This window comes from Camelina sativa, chromosome 7 (genome assembly GCF_030686135.1).
Source record: "Camelina sativa cultivar CO46 ecotype springtype chromosome 7, ASM3068613v1".
NCBI classification, from domain to species: domain Eukaryota; kingdom Viridiplantae; phylum Streptophyta; class Magnoliopsida; order Brassicales; family Brassicaceae; genus Camelina; species Camelina sativa.
Genome location: NC_141886.1, coordinates 32,320,924 through 32,334,988, shown reverse-complemented (window position 1 = coordinate 32,334,988; position 14,065 = coordinate 32,320,924). Strand labels below are relative to the sequence as shown.

At 34.8% G+C, this 14,065-nt stretch overlaps 2 protein-coding genes and 1 pseudogene across 4 annotated transcripts; 1 reads left to right on the top strand and 2 right to left on the bottom strand.

Annotated features, from left to right (window-relative positions):
• Positions 1-1,124: 1,124 nt before the first annotated feature.
• LOC104705136 (uncharacterized) lies at positions 1,125-2,725 on the bottom strand (annotated as a pseudogene).
• A 4,063-nt stretch (positions 2,726-6,788) lies between these two features.
• Positions 6,789-11,960, top strand: LOC104705135 (uncharacterized). Of its 3 annotated transcripts, none has more exons than XM_087459958.1 (9): positions 6,789-7,098; positions 7,537-7,684; positions 7,801-8,635; positions 9,293-9,411; positions 9,735-10,622; positions 10,707-11,016; positions 11,182-11,347; positions 11,438-11,540; positions 11,642-11,960. In XM_087459958.1, exons 3-9 carry the CDS (start codon positions 7,841-7,843, stop codon positions 11,757-11,759), a joined length of 2,499 nt encoding a protein of 832 aa, XP_087316084.1. In that variant the 5' UTR covers positions 6,789-7,098; positions 7,537-7,684; positions 7,801-7,840; the 3' UTR covers positions 11,760-11,960. The 3 variants fall into 3 exon arrangements, with proteins under 3 accessions (XP_087316084.1, XP_087316085.1, XP_087316086.1); XM_087459959.1 differs by lacking the exon at positions 6,789-7,098 and adding an exon at positions 7,118-7,321; XM_087459960.1 differs by lacking the exon at positions 6,789-7,098 and adding an exon at positions 7,136-7,348.
• On the bottom strand, positions 11,899-12,987 carry LOC104752689 (RING-H2 finger protein ATL57). Its single transcript, XM_087459961.1, is given in 3 exon segments — positions 11,899-12,107; positions 12,109-12,447; positions 12,518-12,987. Coding segments are annotated over 3 exon segments (732 nt in total). The 5' UTR covers positions 12,872-12,987; the 3' UTR covers positions 11,899-12,068.
• Between the last annotated feature and the right edge of the window lie 1,078 nt (positions 12,988-14,065).

The following is a 14,065-nucleotide window of genomic DNA, read 5'->3' as shown; positions in this document are numbered from 1 at the left end:
AACAAAGACAGCTCAATGTCTCCTTAAAGCCTTAAACCTAACACATGCATCTTTGTTTTGATGAGGTAAACATATATATACCTTCTTGTTTCTTTGTTTTGTGTTTCTTTAGTGATTGTATTGTGCACATTAATCTTTTTAACCTTATCAAAATATCAAGTTTTTGATATCTCTCACATTTACGTGCATTTAAACAGTAGTTCTTTGCGTATATATATATATATATATATATATATATATATATATATATATATATTATTGATAATTTACAAAACGTATAATAGGGTTGATCTTAGGAGAATTCTAAAATTGTGATATAATTTATGTTTGATTCCTAATTCGAAAATTAGACTTAATATGATGAATTAAGATCACCGAGTGGTGTAGGTAAATTAGTTGAACGTCCGATAGTTATTAAATTAGTCGTCCACATAAAAAAAAAACATATGTTAAAAATATAACATCTTATAAGAGAGAAATCATGTTTTGTTAACACTGAAATGCCGTATAAATTTTTTTCCCCACGATATATACTTAAGTCACATCGTTACCATTTATTATTTAATTTGTCTAAGAAACTTTCACTCTCACCAAATTAATTGTATTTAAATAAGCGAATTATCCTTCCTCCAAATTAGTTGGAACTAATTATTACTTTTAACATTAAATGCATGTATATTTGTAAGTTAATGAATTTAGATAATTCATTCGCCTCCATTAGGGCCCTCCAATATACATGCATTCAAGAAGGGGTATTGAACTTGGATTTGGTAGGATTTTGTAGGATTTTAATATTTTAGAATTTTGAAAGATTTGATTGAGTTTTTAGGAGATTTGATTAGTTTTTAAATTTTTTATATTTAAAATACAAGAAAATGAATGTGATTCTGTTAGATTTTGTTATTAAACTTTTGGTGATTTTTAGAATAATTTGGAACACAAAAAAAAACAGATCAAAGACTCTCTTATCCTATTGTATAAAGTGTGATCTCGACATCTAACATCTCGTTTACTCTCTAAAATAAACACAGAAAGGACAAAGTGTTTATTTTTTTAGTATTGAACATATGGGCAAATTGCAATATAAAAACAAACTGAGGTTAGTGTTGAGATTAACCTGCAACCTAGAGGTTCTTAAATTCATTTCCACTAGCTAAATAGCGAGCTTCAACCCTCGAAGCAAGCTGAGGTGACGGGGATGGCGATGATGGGAAAGAGTAAGAAGCAGAAGGAACGTGTCCTGTATTTGGCCACCTTTTATCAGCCAAAGCAGCAGATTGCTGAGGTTTTGGCCACTCTAACTTGAGTTCAGGTCGTTTCATAGGCTGAGCCATCATTTTGTTCACTAACTCGGTTGTGGAGGGTGATCTTGTATAGTTAAAGCTCTTGTCATCTCTTGGTGGCTGTAAACCAGGTGATGGAACAGTTTGTGTTTCTAGCCTTTTTGCATCTGAATTCTGATAACCTATTCCTACTGTATGTTTACTACCATTATTGGGTGTAAGAGGATCACCAGATTCTTCTTGTTTGACTGGCACAGAAAACTCATCATATTTTGTGCCTTCCATGACTTGTACTGCTCTGTCTAAATCACGCTCAGCTTGAACAACTGCACGCTCAATTTCTTGCCTTGTACACTTAAGTTGTAGCTCCATTTGTGTAATCCTAGCTAGTTCATCTGTAATGTCTATTTTCAAATTCGCAGGAGTCTTGATGCTTTGCTTCTGAATTTCTTCCTCGCCCCTGTCAAAATACCAATGAACAGATTCCATCAACTTTGCCATCATTCATCATCAATGTCGTAGTTGCATGCTCTTGAGATAGTCCTATAGCGACACGCTGCTGTGTAAGGGCTTCGAGTTTTCCGGACATGAGATATGTGGTACACTTGTCATACAACTCCAGAGCCCTTCTCTCCTTCTGGCGTTGATGTTTTCTCTCATTCTTTTGGCGAACTTTCTCACACTTGTCATTGTCTGCACCTAGTATCATCACCTCCTGCTTGAGAATGAGGGGAAGATTGGTTGTCTTGTCCTTGTGATATTCCGACTCACCGAGCAGCTACCGTTGTTGGAAACAGAATTAGACTCAACACCATTATTCACATCAGTCTCGTCGTGGTGGAAACGACCATATTGTAGTGGTGGTGGGTCAGAAGAAGCAACGGAGACAGAATCAAAATCTATAGAGGAAGTCTAGTCAGAGATGAGGATTGAGGAATACACAATACCCCATTCATCGGTGGTGGGATTGGAAGAGTCCGTTTTGTTTCAATATTTTTTTTTCTCCTAAAATCATTTCAAAATCTACCTCAGAGGCTGTGATTTTGAGGAAGATATTTTTCAACTAGAAAACCAAAAAAAGTCTCCTATAATCATGTAAAGTAGCATTTTATAAAAAAAATCTGAAATTTTGAATAACAGTAGATTTTAATCCAATTTTATAAATCATTGATTGAATAACAAAAGATTGTCAGTTATTTTAAATGATTTTACATAAATCTAAGTTGAATAACAAAGGATTTTAAAAATACTCTAAAATCTTTTAAAACACAAATTCAATACCACCACTAAGAAACTTTCACTCTCACCAAATTAATTGTATTTAAATAAGCGAATTATCCTTCCTCCAAATTAGTTGGAACTAATTATTAATTTTTAACTTTTAACATTAAATGCATGTATATTTGTAAGTTAATGAATTTAGGTAATTCATTCACCTCCATTAGGGCCCTCCAATATATGTGGTTGAGTGGTGCTGCGATGATTAACACTCATCTTAAAAATGGCTTTAAAAAAGGCTTTCATATAAAATATAAAGCCTTCATGATTATAATCTATCATCTAACGTTGAAACAAAAAAATTATGAACATGGACGGCGATAAGGTGATAAAAATGACTATTCCAAAATTGTAGGCTTTTAACAAAGGAAAAAAAAAAACACTAAATAAACAAACTTTGCAAAACATACCTACAAAAGTACCCCATTAACTAAAACTTTGTAAAATCTAGTGGTCTCTCAACTTAATCTTTCTTGAATTTTGGGGTCAAGTTCAGCTCACTGTTTCATTGTATTTGTGGTGGACATTTGAAAAATATAATCAGGAAATGAGATAATATTTGAAAACTCAACGATATGTTTTAGTTTTATAGCAAGTTTTATTCCATAGTTTAGATACTAATCTTACGGGACCTTTTCCATATTACAAGGAGAATTAAATTTTATGAAAATGAAGTGTTATGAATTCAGTCAAGATCTAATTTTTCTTAAGAAAATTCTTAATAGGGTTAACATACACAATATTATTTCATTCCAATACCTCTATAAATGCTATTATAGACTTATAGTATCTACTAATAGATTTCAATAAAATGCTTTTGAAAAAGGTATTTTGGAGTCTTATTTTGAATGAAAAAAAAGCTCTTTAAACAAATTTCGAAGGCATGGGCCCATGATTTAGCCAATGTGCCTAATGATATCTAAGGTTCTATTAACATTGGCCATATTAGCAAATGGTCGGGCTATGAAGCAACATTGAACCCTTTATGTAAAGAATAATATGATTGAGTCTCTCTATTGAACCAATGTGGTTCATGGAAATATAAGTAATTAATCCCCTTAATTAGACTATTAGACTATGATTGAAGCCACTAACAAATTTCGGCGGCAGATCAAAAAGTCATTCAAACTAATTAATAGATTTTTCGTAAACTTTCCGGGGAATTGGAACCAAGCTTTATTACTTATAAGTTATAACTTTCTTTTTTTATTTTCATAAAAAAAAAATGGTTATAAAAAATAATATGCTATTAGTTTATGTATGGTTAGTGGTCTTCCCTTTTCCATTGTAATCATTGTTTTGAATCTTTCATTCTATATGGTCACGCCACCATATCCCATCTTCTCACTTTGTTCTTTTTCTTTTCTTTTATTAGATAGTATATATAAACTCATTTGAATATATCTATAGAACTTTCGATTTTTTTCAGAGCGAGATGCATGCATTGTATCTTCTTTCGTTTTTTTTAAGAAAAGAATAATTGGTGATTTTGTTGAACTTGTAGATGCATGTCATTAGTTTCATCCACGTTTCGATATCTCCCAAACGTTCTGTAGAGAAGTTACCAACTTTTATAAGGTATGAGAAGTTCGGATTTATGAAAACTAAACATTTATCTTAGACTATACTCAATATATAGCTTTGGTGTCAATCTCTTAAGTCCTCGGTCTTTATTGATTATTCACATGCATTCATTTGTTTGATCGAAGTCACAAGTTTGAGTTTTTTTTTCTTTCTCATGAAGTTTTCTCTTCTTTTCTCAACCTAAATAATAAAAATTCCGTTATATATATAGGCAATATATATATATCATTGCAAAATTTGTGAATTTGTGAGAATATAAAAACATAATAATATTTAATTTTGTAAAAGAATTTCAGTGGTTGGATGTGATCGTGAAATCTCAGTCACGAACTTTTTAGTAAATTGTGGTCCATAAGCTTTTGAATTTTGATTACATTACCTATATCACTAATTATATACATTTTGCCTTTTAGTACGTAGTACTAGATTTGGACGGTGCTTTTTGAATTTTTTTTATTTATATTATAATTTTAGAATAAAATATAATTTATATGATTGTTTTTAAAAGTTTTTCTTTGATAAAACATTATGCAATAAAATCATATGCTAAATATGATGACTTGAAAAAAATACATATTTTGTAAGTTTTATATTGTTAATTTTGTAATTTTATGTATGAGTAATTGTTTTTTTTTTGTTGTTAGTTTTTATTTTAATTTTTGAACATGTTTGATGAAAGTATTTTAATATGACATGTGCTTATGTAATATTTTATTTTTAACTGCATAATCAGATCTGAGAAATCACGATTAAGTGTAATAAATTGCCAAGATTTTATTTCTTTTTATGTCTAACAGTATATATTTTGTAACAATACATGAAATACTAAATATTTTATTTTGGAAATTGTATAAATCATTGGAATATTCTCTTTAAAGGAATTCTTTGGGATATTCTTACGTGTATTCATATAGACCACAAATTGACCAATTAATCTATAACCTTTTTTTTGTAATCAACCTATATTTAATCAATAACCTATTTTGTAACCAAATTATAAAAATTATATAGTCTAAACAAAGTTATGTACTTCTGTTTTATTATATTGGGGATATATGAGAGAATTTATAACACCAAAGTACATTTAACTTTTTGATAGCAATTAAAAATTTCTTCACTAAATATGTTTGCATTAGAATAATTTATTGACTGGTGATCTACGTCAAAATAATTTTTAGTATCATATTCATACAAGTCAATATTTCTTTCAAGTTTTTTTTTAAAAATAGCGAAAAAATGAAACATACCAAAACAAACTTCGACACATGGGATTTACAAAAAGGATATTATAGGTGTTACAAAGAACATGCTGCATATCTTTTTTCACATCGTGTGGCTGCACTCGATTCTACGTATAAGAACATACTGGAAACTGCTCGATTCGTGAATTACATAGTATAAATAACAATTACATGGATGGTACATAAACATAAAACAAACAGAACATATATGGTGAGAACAAAACAAACAAAATAGACATAATAAACCGTTGGATATGGGCTGCGCCCAATATGCCATTCGGTCCAACAAAACAAGTTAATTTTGATTTTGGTCCGACAAAATTGTGAGAAAGTCATTAAACATTCCGCAGAGGGCAATCTCGACAATTCGCACCAGGAACCCTAGGGAACTCTAGGTCAACAGTTGCCTATAAAAGTAAACAACATCTATTGGGATCACCATCCTGACCCTCGGACAATACCTAGAGAGCAATACTTTGCATCGAAAACTGTTATTATCTTTTGTATAATATTTTTTAGCTTCCGAGCTCGTCATTATTGACTTGTTAGTTCTTCTGTGAACTGACGAGCTCGATCTTGACTCGTGTTAATGACGACTTCACGTTTTTATTGTTAATAAAAGAACTAGCTTCACTCTTTCCCTAAATATTTTATTTATCTAGTGTTGTGCAATCCTGTACAAACACAAACTAATAGTGGATAATAAGTGAATCGAAAGTTGAAATGATCACCATCCCATTCTTAGATTCCCGCATCCAAGTTCCGATTCACATGTAAAGACTATATTAGAAAAGGAAAAGACTATTAGGAAAGGGGAAAAAAAAGAGATCGACAACCCAAACAGATTATTAAACCAAAGTTGAAACGCTAGCAACCACAAAACACATGGAAACTTAACCAGTCAAGCCCCTAATACCATTAAAGGAACATACAAACCGTTTTTAATGATTAGAAGTAAGGTTATTATACTAGACCCACTTTTTACTGCAATAATGATGATATTCATTTATTATTAACTAAGACAAGAAACTCTAATCCTACAAAATCCCCAAACTTCACATCACAAACTTAGATGTTGCTTAAAAAAAAAAAAAACTCTTATAATTTTTGTTTTTGTAATATTACCAACAACAGTAAGGTTTGTAATATTGATTCAAAGACACATATAAAATATTATAATTTAAATATTATAATATATGATATGTATGCAAAATCCTAATTGTAAAAAAGGAAATGAATAATGATAAAATTATGTATTCAAGAGTTTTCAAAGAATATATTTATTATCCAACCTTATTTTATACATTTTTTTTGTTTCTATATTTATTTTTCTTTCTTTGTTTTTTTTTTTTATATATATATATATAAAAAAAATAATAATAATAATAGAGACGAAGAAGGTGAATAATCCAAAAAGGAAAAAACCAACTTTGGGAAGCAGGGAAGTAGGCTACGTGTCAAGCTGATATTAGCCGGTAGTCAATTGACGTTCGTGTTACGGTAAGATCCCATTTTTTGATTTTTCCTTCCCACAAGAAGCAGCAGCAGAGAGGTCCACATGTACTACTACTACTCTCACATCTCTCTCTCTCTCTCTCCTTCTTCTTTCTTCTCGTCTTCGTTTTCTTCTGGTTAAATTCTCTTTCTCGGAGGAGGTGACCGTTTCTTCACTCCTAAAAATTAAAAATCGGAAGATTATATTGTTTTCACTGGTACGTCGATTTCGTCCCCGTCTCTCTCATTGTGTTAGGTTTTTGATTTTGATTTTAATTTGCGGATTTTTAGGGATTTCTCTGTTTCTTTTTTTATCTTTTGGCTTTTTATCACGATTTCAATCATCCCGTCCGTCTCTCTCTGTGGAGTTTCTGATTTTGGCTCTTCTTTTTTTTTTTTTTTTTTTTTTTTTTTTGTGGATCTTTGGGATCCGATTTCGAGGTTTGTCTTAAATTTGAGGATGAGAATGTGAGATTTAGGGATTTTAATTTTTACATTATTTGGGCGTTAATTGCATTACCTGTTTGGGATGTCATCGATAAATTTGATTCTTAATTCTGGTTTCTTCTTTTTTGCGCAATCGAGTCGGTGACCTGTTGAAATCGAGATCAATCTATTTGATTCATGTTAATGGTTGATTTTTTTGGTATTTCCAGGTGTTTGCTTGGACGTGAGATTTAATCTCAAGGAGGCAAAGCGAGAGAGAATCTTGTATTTTTGTTGGATAATGTTCTTGGACGATGATATGCATATGGTTCCAGTGCAACGCGGCTTTACGGGTCGTGGTCAGATGAAATATCTGAGGTATTGATATACTGATGAGCACTTGGTTAAAAAACAACCTGGAAGAAGCAACCTTTTGTGTATAATTTTGTAGATAATTAGGCTTTTTTTTTTGGTTGTTGTTGTTGCTAATACAGTTAAAAAAAAGGGGTTGTTTGTTAACGATTGAGTGATCTAATGGCTATTGCTGGCCTGCAAAACATTTTGGCGATTGATTCATCTCTCCCACGGGACTCTGAGGTTCGGGGTTCTAGACAGAGGGAAAATGAAGGAAGGTCAAGCGTCCGGGCATCCTCACTTCTACAGATGTGGAGAGAACTTGAGGATGATCACGTGATGGGTCATGCTCGTGACAGAGATGCTGACAGGAGGACTGCTTCTTCGAGGGGAAATGCTTGTGACAGTAATATTAGTGCCCATGATATTGTTAGAGATAGTGTAAATCTGGGTGAGACTGAACTTGGTGGATGGTCCCCTACCCCGAGTCATGTCGACTCACATAACTCGAGTGAGGATCTCGGTCCTTTTCAGAGCGAGCACTTTTCTGATCTCGGGATGGTTGAAAGGGAAAGAGTTAGACAAATTTTCCGTGAGTGGATGAGCTCTGGGACAGGTCAGCATACTTCCTCTGATTCCCACACAACCAACAGCTCAAGAGCAGAATGGCTTGGCGAAACTGAACAGGAAAGGGTGAGGATCATAAGGGAGATGGTTCAGATGAATAGCCAGCAGAGACCTGTTCTTGGTGATCTCAGGGAAGAACAACCTATTGAAGTTGTTAACCAGATCGAAAGAGTTGTTAATGCCAACTGCATCCAAAATGAAAATGCTAGAAGAGGTATACGCAAGTTATGTGGTAGGCAAGTGTGGGTGGATATGTTAAAAATGGCTGAGAGGGAAAGGCAAACAGAGCTGCAGGGTTTGACGCAGCATCATGCTGTATCAAACTTTGCTCACCGCAACCGCATTCAGGTTTGTTCATTAGACTTCTTTATTGTTTCCTGCCTTATTGTTACTGTCTCTCAGACATTAAATATGTACATATTGTCCAAATTCACTATGTCAGATACACATACAGTCAACTCAATTACCAATTTCTTCTAATTACATACAGGCCCCAGCCTTTCCTAAGATTTTACATTCGTGTATCTGGAATAAATGTAGACTCTATAATTAGCACTAGTTCTAGATGCAACTTTGAACCTTTGTCTCAGACAAACGATGACTGAAAGCTGTGTAGTCACATTGTTTGGCTAATATGATTAAGAAAATTCATAGTCAGATGGAGGATGGAGTCATGCTTGAGGGAGATTATGATGACTTTTCGTTCTTCCTATATATACGTTCCTTTCCCGTTTTCTTCGTTTTGTACTTACTCTTAAAGGGATTATAACTTGACGTTTGAGTCATAGGAGTTGATAGATATGCTGAGCATCATAGTTCTTTATATTTTTATGTTATCTTTTTGTTTATCACATTACAAGTCAGCTTAACTGGCACATTGGTTGTTTGAAGTCTGGTGTTGAGATTTGAATCTAATAGGAGTTGATAGATTCAATCTATGTCAAATCTATCTCTTGGGATTTGGTAGACATAGCTTGAAATCATGATCTTTAATTGCTTATGCAGGCATTGCTAAGGGGGAGATTCTTACGAAATGGTGACAACGATGATAAAGAGAAACCAACATCATCTGCAGCTACTGAGTTGGGCTTTCTAAGAGAAAGGCACACTGTATCTGAGCTGAGGTAGCTAAATCATCTGTATTAATATATTCATTCATATCTTTGTGTATTTTTGGAAGCTTTCCTTTTTCTTTTTTTTTCCCCTTTAGTAGGTCTATATATATGTGGGTCAATATCCAATGCAGACCTTATGCTTTCAAACCTTTATGATTTTTATGGATTAACAGATCTAGTAAATTTTTTCCGTTCTTTGTTGGCCTTGTATGAGTCTTATCTGTATACTTTCTGTTTCATCTTATAAGTGCAGCTTGACCCTGAAATTGAGACTTCTGCTTCTTTAGAGCGATTAAAAACGTAATTCCTTACTGTGTATTTTGCCATCCCAGGGAGGAATTTATATCCAGACTTGACCGGTCTGTCTCTGGTCAAGCGAGCAGCAGTCACTCGGAGACCTCATCAAATGCCGAAAATGATGATAATAGAGGTGAACAAAACGATCTAAATTGTCTAGATAGCATCAATGATGCAGGCGGTGGCTCAGATCAAAATGGCAGAGAGGCTGAAAACCAATGTTCACTGGATGAGGTAACTAATTCCAGACGCTGTAATAACCAGAGCACTAGTTTGGAAGAAAGGACTGCACGTGTAGAAGATTGGCAACGGTCGAAAATTGATGATTTCTCTCTAAGAAGAAATGGTGCTGAAGTGGACCTGAATAGCCATCAAAGAGAGGATGCTACTGGGTGTTCATCCTCTTCAATTCATGGAGACGAGATCAGAAATGGCTGTCAGTTTCGAGAAACTATGGATATACCTTATGAACAGTCTCTGCAAAGTTCCGAAGAAATTGCCACCATGAGACTGATAAACAGGACAACAAATTTCCAGGAAAATCTGGTTGAAAGCATTAATCTAACTGTCCCTCTAGAGGAACAAACCGAGGAGGAGATTATGGAAAACGAAGAATCCGATTGGCAACTTATCAATGGTGAAACCAGTGCATGGAGAGATGACGCTGAAGAGGAGGCAGATACAGATGTTCCTGAGAATTTTCCAAATCAGTTATCCCAGATATCATCCGTGGACGAGGACAGGGAAGCCCACGCCCGCACAGAACTCACAGAGATGCAGCCTGATGATGCTGATCTCCAAAGCACAATACAAGACTGGTCGGAAGAACATTCTGATCAGGACACAGTTTCAATTGGAAGGGCTGCCACATTCTTTCCTCCGGATGATAACGAGAACATGGAACTCAGAGAACTCTCTAGCAGGTAATACTTTAGTAAATTTCTGCCTTAATGGCCACACTTTTCAACCTCATTTTATATATCTGTTGCTCGCTGTTGGCACTACAGGAGACGTGTCTCAAATCTTCTGCAAAGCGGGTTTAGGGAAAATCTTGACCAGTTGATACAATCCTACATGGACAGACGAAGCCGAAATCCTGTGGAGTGGGAAGAACACGAGACTTATTCTGACCATACAATAGTAGGTGAAGATATAGAACAGCAGGATGATGCTCAGAGTGGTGGTCAAGAACTTGATGCTGTTGAATCTCCTCCTTTGTCTGTACCCTCCCCAGTGATCCCTATTCAGCCACGGTGGGAGCATGATCGATCCATTTCCAACTGGCCGGCACATGATTTGCATCAGGGCATTGGAATGGTAAGACATTCTCTCAAAGTGGATCCTTAGGGTGAAGGATACAAAAGCAATTGTCTTTTTTTTTTTTTTTTTTTTTTTTTTTTTAAGTTAAAAGGAACTCACTGGTTGACATATTATGTGCTGTTGCTATTATTTGTTAAACTTTAATCAACAATGTCTCTGAAGGATTGGGATTCGATCAACGATTTGAGGGTTGACATGGGTAGAATACAGCAAAGGATGGATAACTTGCAGAGAATGCTGGAGGCTTGCATGGAAATGCAACTTGAGTTGCAAAGGTCCATAAGACAAGAAGTCTCTGCTGCGATGCACCGCTCTGCTGACCAATCAGGTTTTCTATCAGTCTCAAGTCACTTTATGAATTTACATATGAGGATTTACAATTAGGTTTTCTTATGGAAACACCTTAATTGATTCACAGGTCCATCTAAGGAGACTGAGAGCTACGAGTCAAAATGGGAATATGTAAGGAAAGGGATCTGCTGTGTATGCTGTGAGAGCAATATCGATTCTTTATTGTATAGGTATGTATGAATCAGTACCAGCGTTTGTTGTAGACATGTTCCCCAATTGATGATATCGAATCATTCTCTTTAATTTTCATTGTTTTGCTCGAAAACAACAGATGTGGACATATGAACACTTGCGAGAAGTGTGCGAAGAAGCTAGTGGAAGCTGGAGGAAAATGTCCCATGTGTCAAGCTCCTGTGATTGAGGTAGTTCGTGCCTACTCTATTCTCTGAACTCCTTTTACTCTCAGTCCTGATCTTCGGCTCCAAGCTCTGCTTATTCGATTCTGGGTTTCACTGCTCCAAGCCCTGCTTTGATGTTTTAGCATAGAAATTACTCTGATTCACTCGGTTTTTTATTTTATCCGTGGTGTAAGGAAGACGAATACATTTAACTATTTTATACACATGAAATATCAAAAGATTCAATAGAAATTGACGACAGTGTATCTGTGACTACTACTCTTTTTTTTAGCATATCTGAAAAAGAGACATCTAAAAAGTGCAGCTACGACACTAAAAAACCAAATCAACTCACGCGTGTCAGAGACTCAACGAACGTTCCAATTCAGGCCTCTGCCCCCAAACTCGACCAGCTACTACATCTCCTCAGACAAGGACCAACACCCGTACACGTGTCGTGTTCTTCTGTCGTTGATCTGCGGCTGTTCCCTTCAGAGCTAGGCGACGGTGCTTGCATCTCCAAGTCCTTATCCGAGAACAGCTGGCTGCTCCGGCAGAAAGGGCATGTTACATGTGTGCTCAGCCACGTGTCAATGCATTCCACGTGGAACAAGTGACCGCAGTGTGGTATCACTTTAACCGTTTCACCTTGTTCGAACTCGCTCAAACAGATAACGCAATCTTGAATCCTCTGCTTTGGTACTTTCGTCTAAGGGTACACCGGCAGAGATCTAACGGCCTGAGGATGTCCCAATCTTGCTGATTAACGTAAGAAAACCGAGAGATATAACAAGAAAATTGAATTTTACCTGAGAATCAAATCCTCTTCGGGACGTAAACGGCTGAGAAGGGACGAAGGAGGTGGAAGAGCGACGTGGCGACATCGTGGAGGCTCTTCTTCTAGGCATGGAAGAAATCTCAGCCGTTGAAACATCGTCGACGAAGTGGCGGAGGTAGACCGAGAAGAAACCCATGAAGAAGAGAGCTATCAAGAGGATAAAGATGGTGAGAGTCATGGTGGAGTCTAATGCCGAAAGTGGCTGTGGTGGTGGTGGTGACATCAATGGTGATGATGTGGCGTTCTGGACTGTTGTTATGAGTTCTTGGTTTCCACCACAAGCTTGGTATAGTTGGAGAAGCTTGCGGATTTGATTGCTCTCCATTACTACTACTGAAGTCTCGAGACAAAATGAACTTTTACTATACTTGACAATGTAAAAGACTCATCGCATTAACGTACACGTACAGATGTTTAGTAATTTGCCCTCATTAGTTAACATTTTTTATAATTCATTTCAATAAATAAAAAAAAAACAATTTGTTATTTTCAACATCCATCTCTTTTCCTAACATACTTATATAAATATTTCAAAATTAACATATAAAATTTAATGTCTAATTTAATTAGTATAAATACTCATATCTTTAGGGTGCACAAAAAAAAAAAAAAAAAAAAAACTCATATCTTTACATTAAAATACCAAAAATACAATTGTAAAAATACAAAAAAAATTACATTTTTTTGAATGTACATTATACTTCTAAGTATTCTAGATATAACTATATATATATATATATATCTTAAGTGTTTTAATACAAATATTCAACAATTATAATATAAATTGCTATAGAAAACATTAATAAAACAGGAGAAATGATTAATTAAATAGATTCTATTATCAGCTATAGGAAGTTATTAGTTTCATCTTCGCCTACTAAACTGATAAATTAGAAGGGTAAACTAGGCGTTATTAGTTGGTCCTGGACCAGGACTCCTGGTATACTTATAATTACATGAGAATGATAACGAAAGGCCTAGGTGTAAATTTGATTTGTGTTTGTGGATTCTATAGAGGATGACCAGAGACAAGAGTGGTCGTTGAAAGGTAAATACACCTTTCCCTTGGATATAGTCGTTAAGGGAGGTGCTTCCGTGGTCGGAGTGACTGCTACTGGGGAAATTATTTTGTCCACGAACTATACATCTAAACGTTTCTTTGTATTCTACTTCAATCCCGAAAGAAAAACTCTTGAAAGAGTCAGAGTTCAAGGCTTTGAAGCGTTTGAGAATCCTACTAGAGTTTACACCTTTGTAGACTATGCTGAAGATCATAAGTTTATAAACAGACTCTAGCTAGCTAGCTAGTTTGCTTCTAAATGGAGTTTTTTCATCTACATGTTCTAATGTAAGCTCCATCGTTTTGTTTCCCAAGTTTTTCTCTTGATGTCCTTATTTTTTTACATTAACTGAAAGCAAAACAATGTTCTCTTTTCTTTTATTCAAACTAATAATTCCCACAATAAATGCATTTTCATAGAAAATTCACAACTCTCCATATTATAGTTCTTTTTTTTTT

What these genes read in the sequence shown, in the direction of transcription:
- LOC104705135 (XM_087459958.1), top strand. Translation starts at nt 7,841, where the DNA reads ATGGCTATTGCTGGCCTGCAAAACATTTTGGCGATTGATTCATCTCTC. An exon ending in CACACTGTATCTGAGCTGAG is followed by an intron (nt 9,412 to 9,734) that starts GTAGCTAAATCA and finishes TTGCCATCCCAG; the next exon opens with GGAGGAATTTATATCCAGAC. An exon ending in CCGCTCTGCTGACCAATCAG is followed by an intron (nt 11,348 to 11,437) that starts GTTTTCTATCAG and finishes ATTGATTCACAG; the next exon opens with GTCCATCTAAGGAGACTGAG.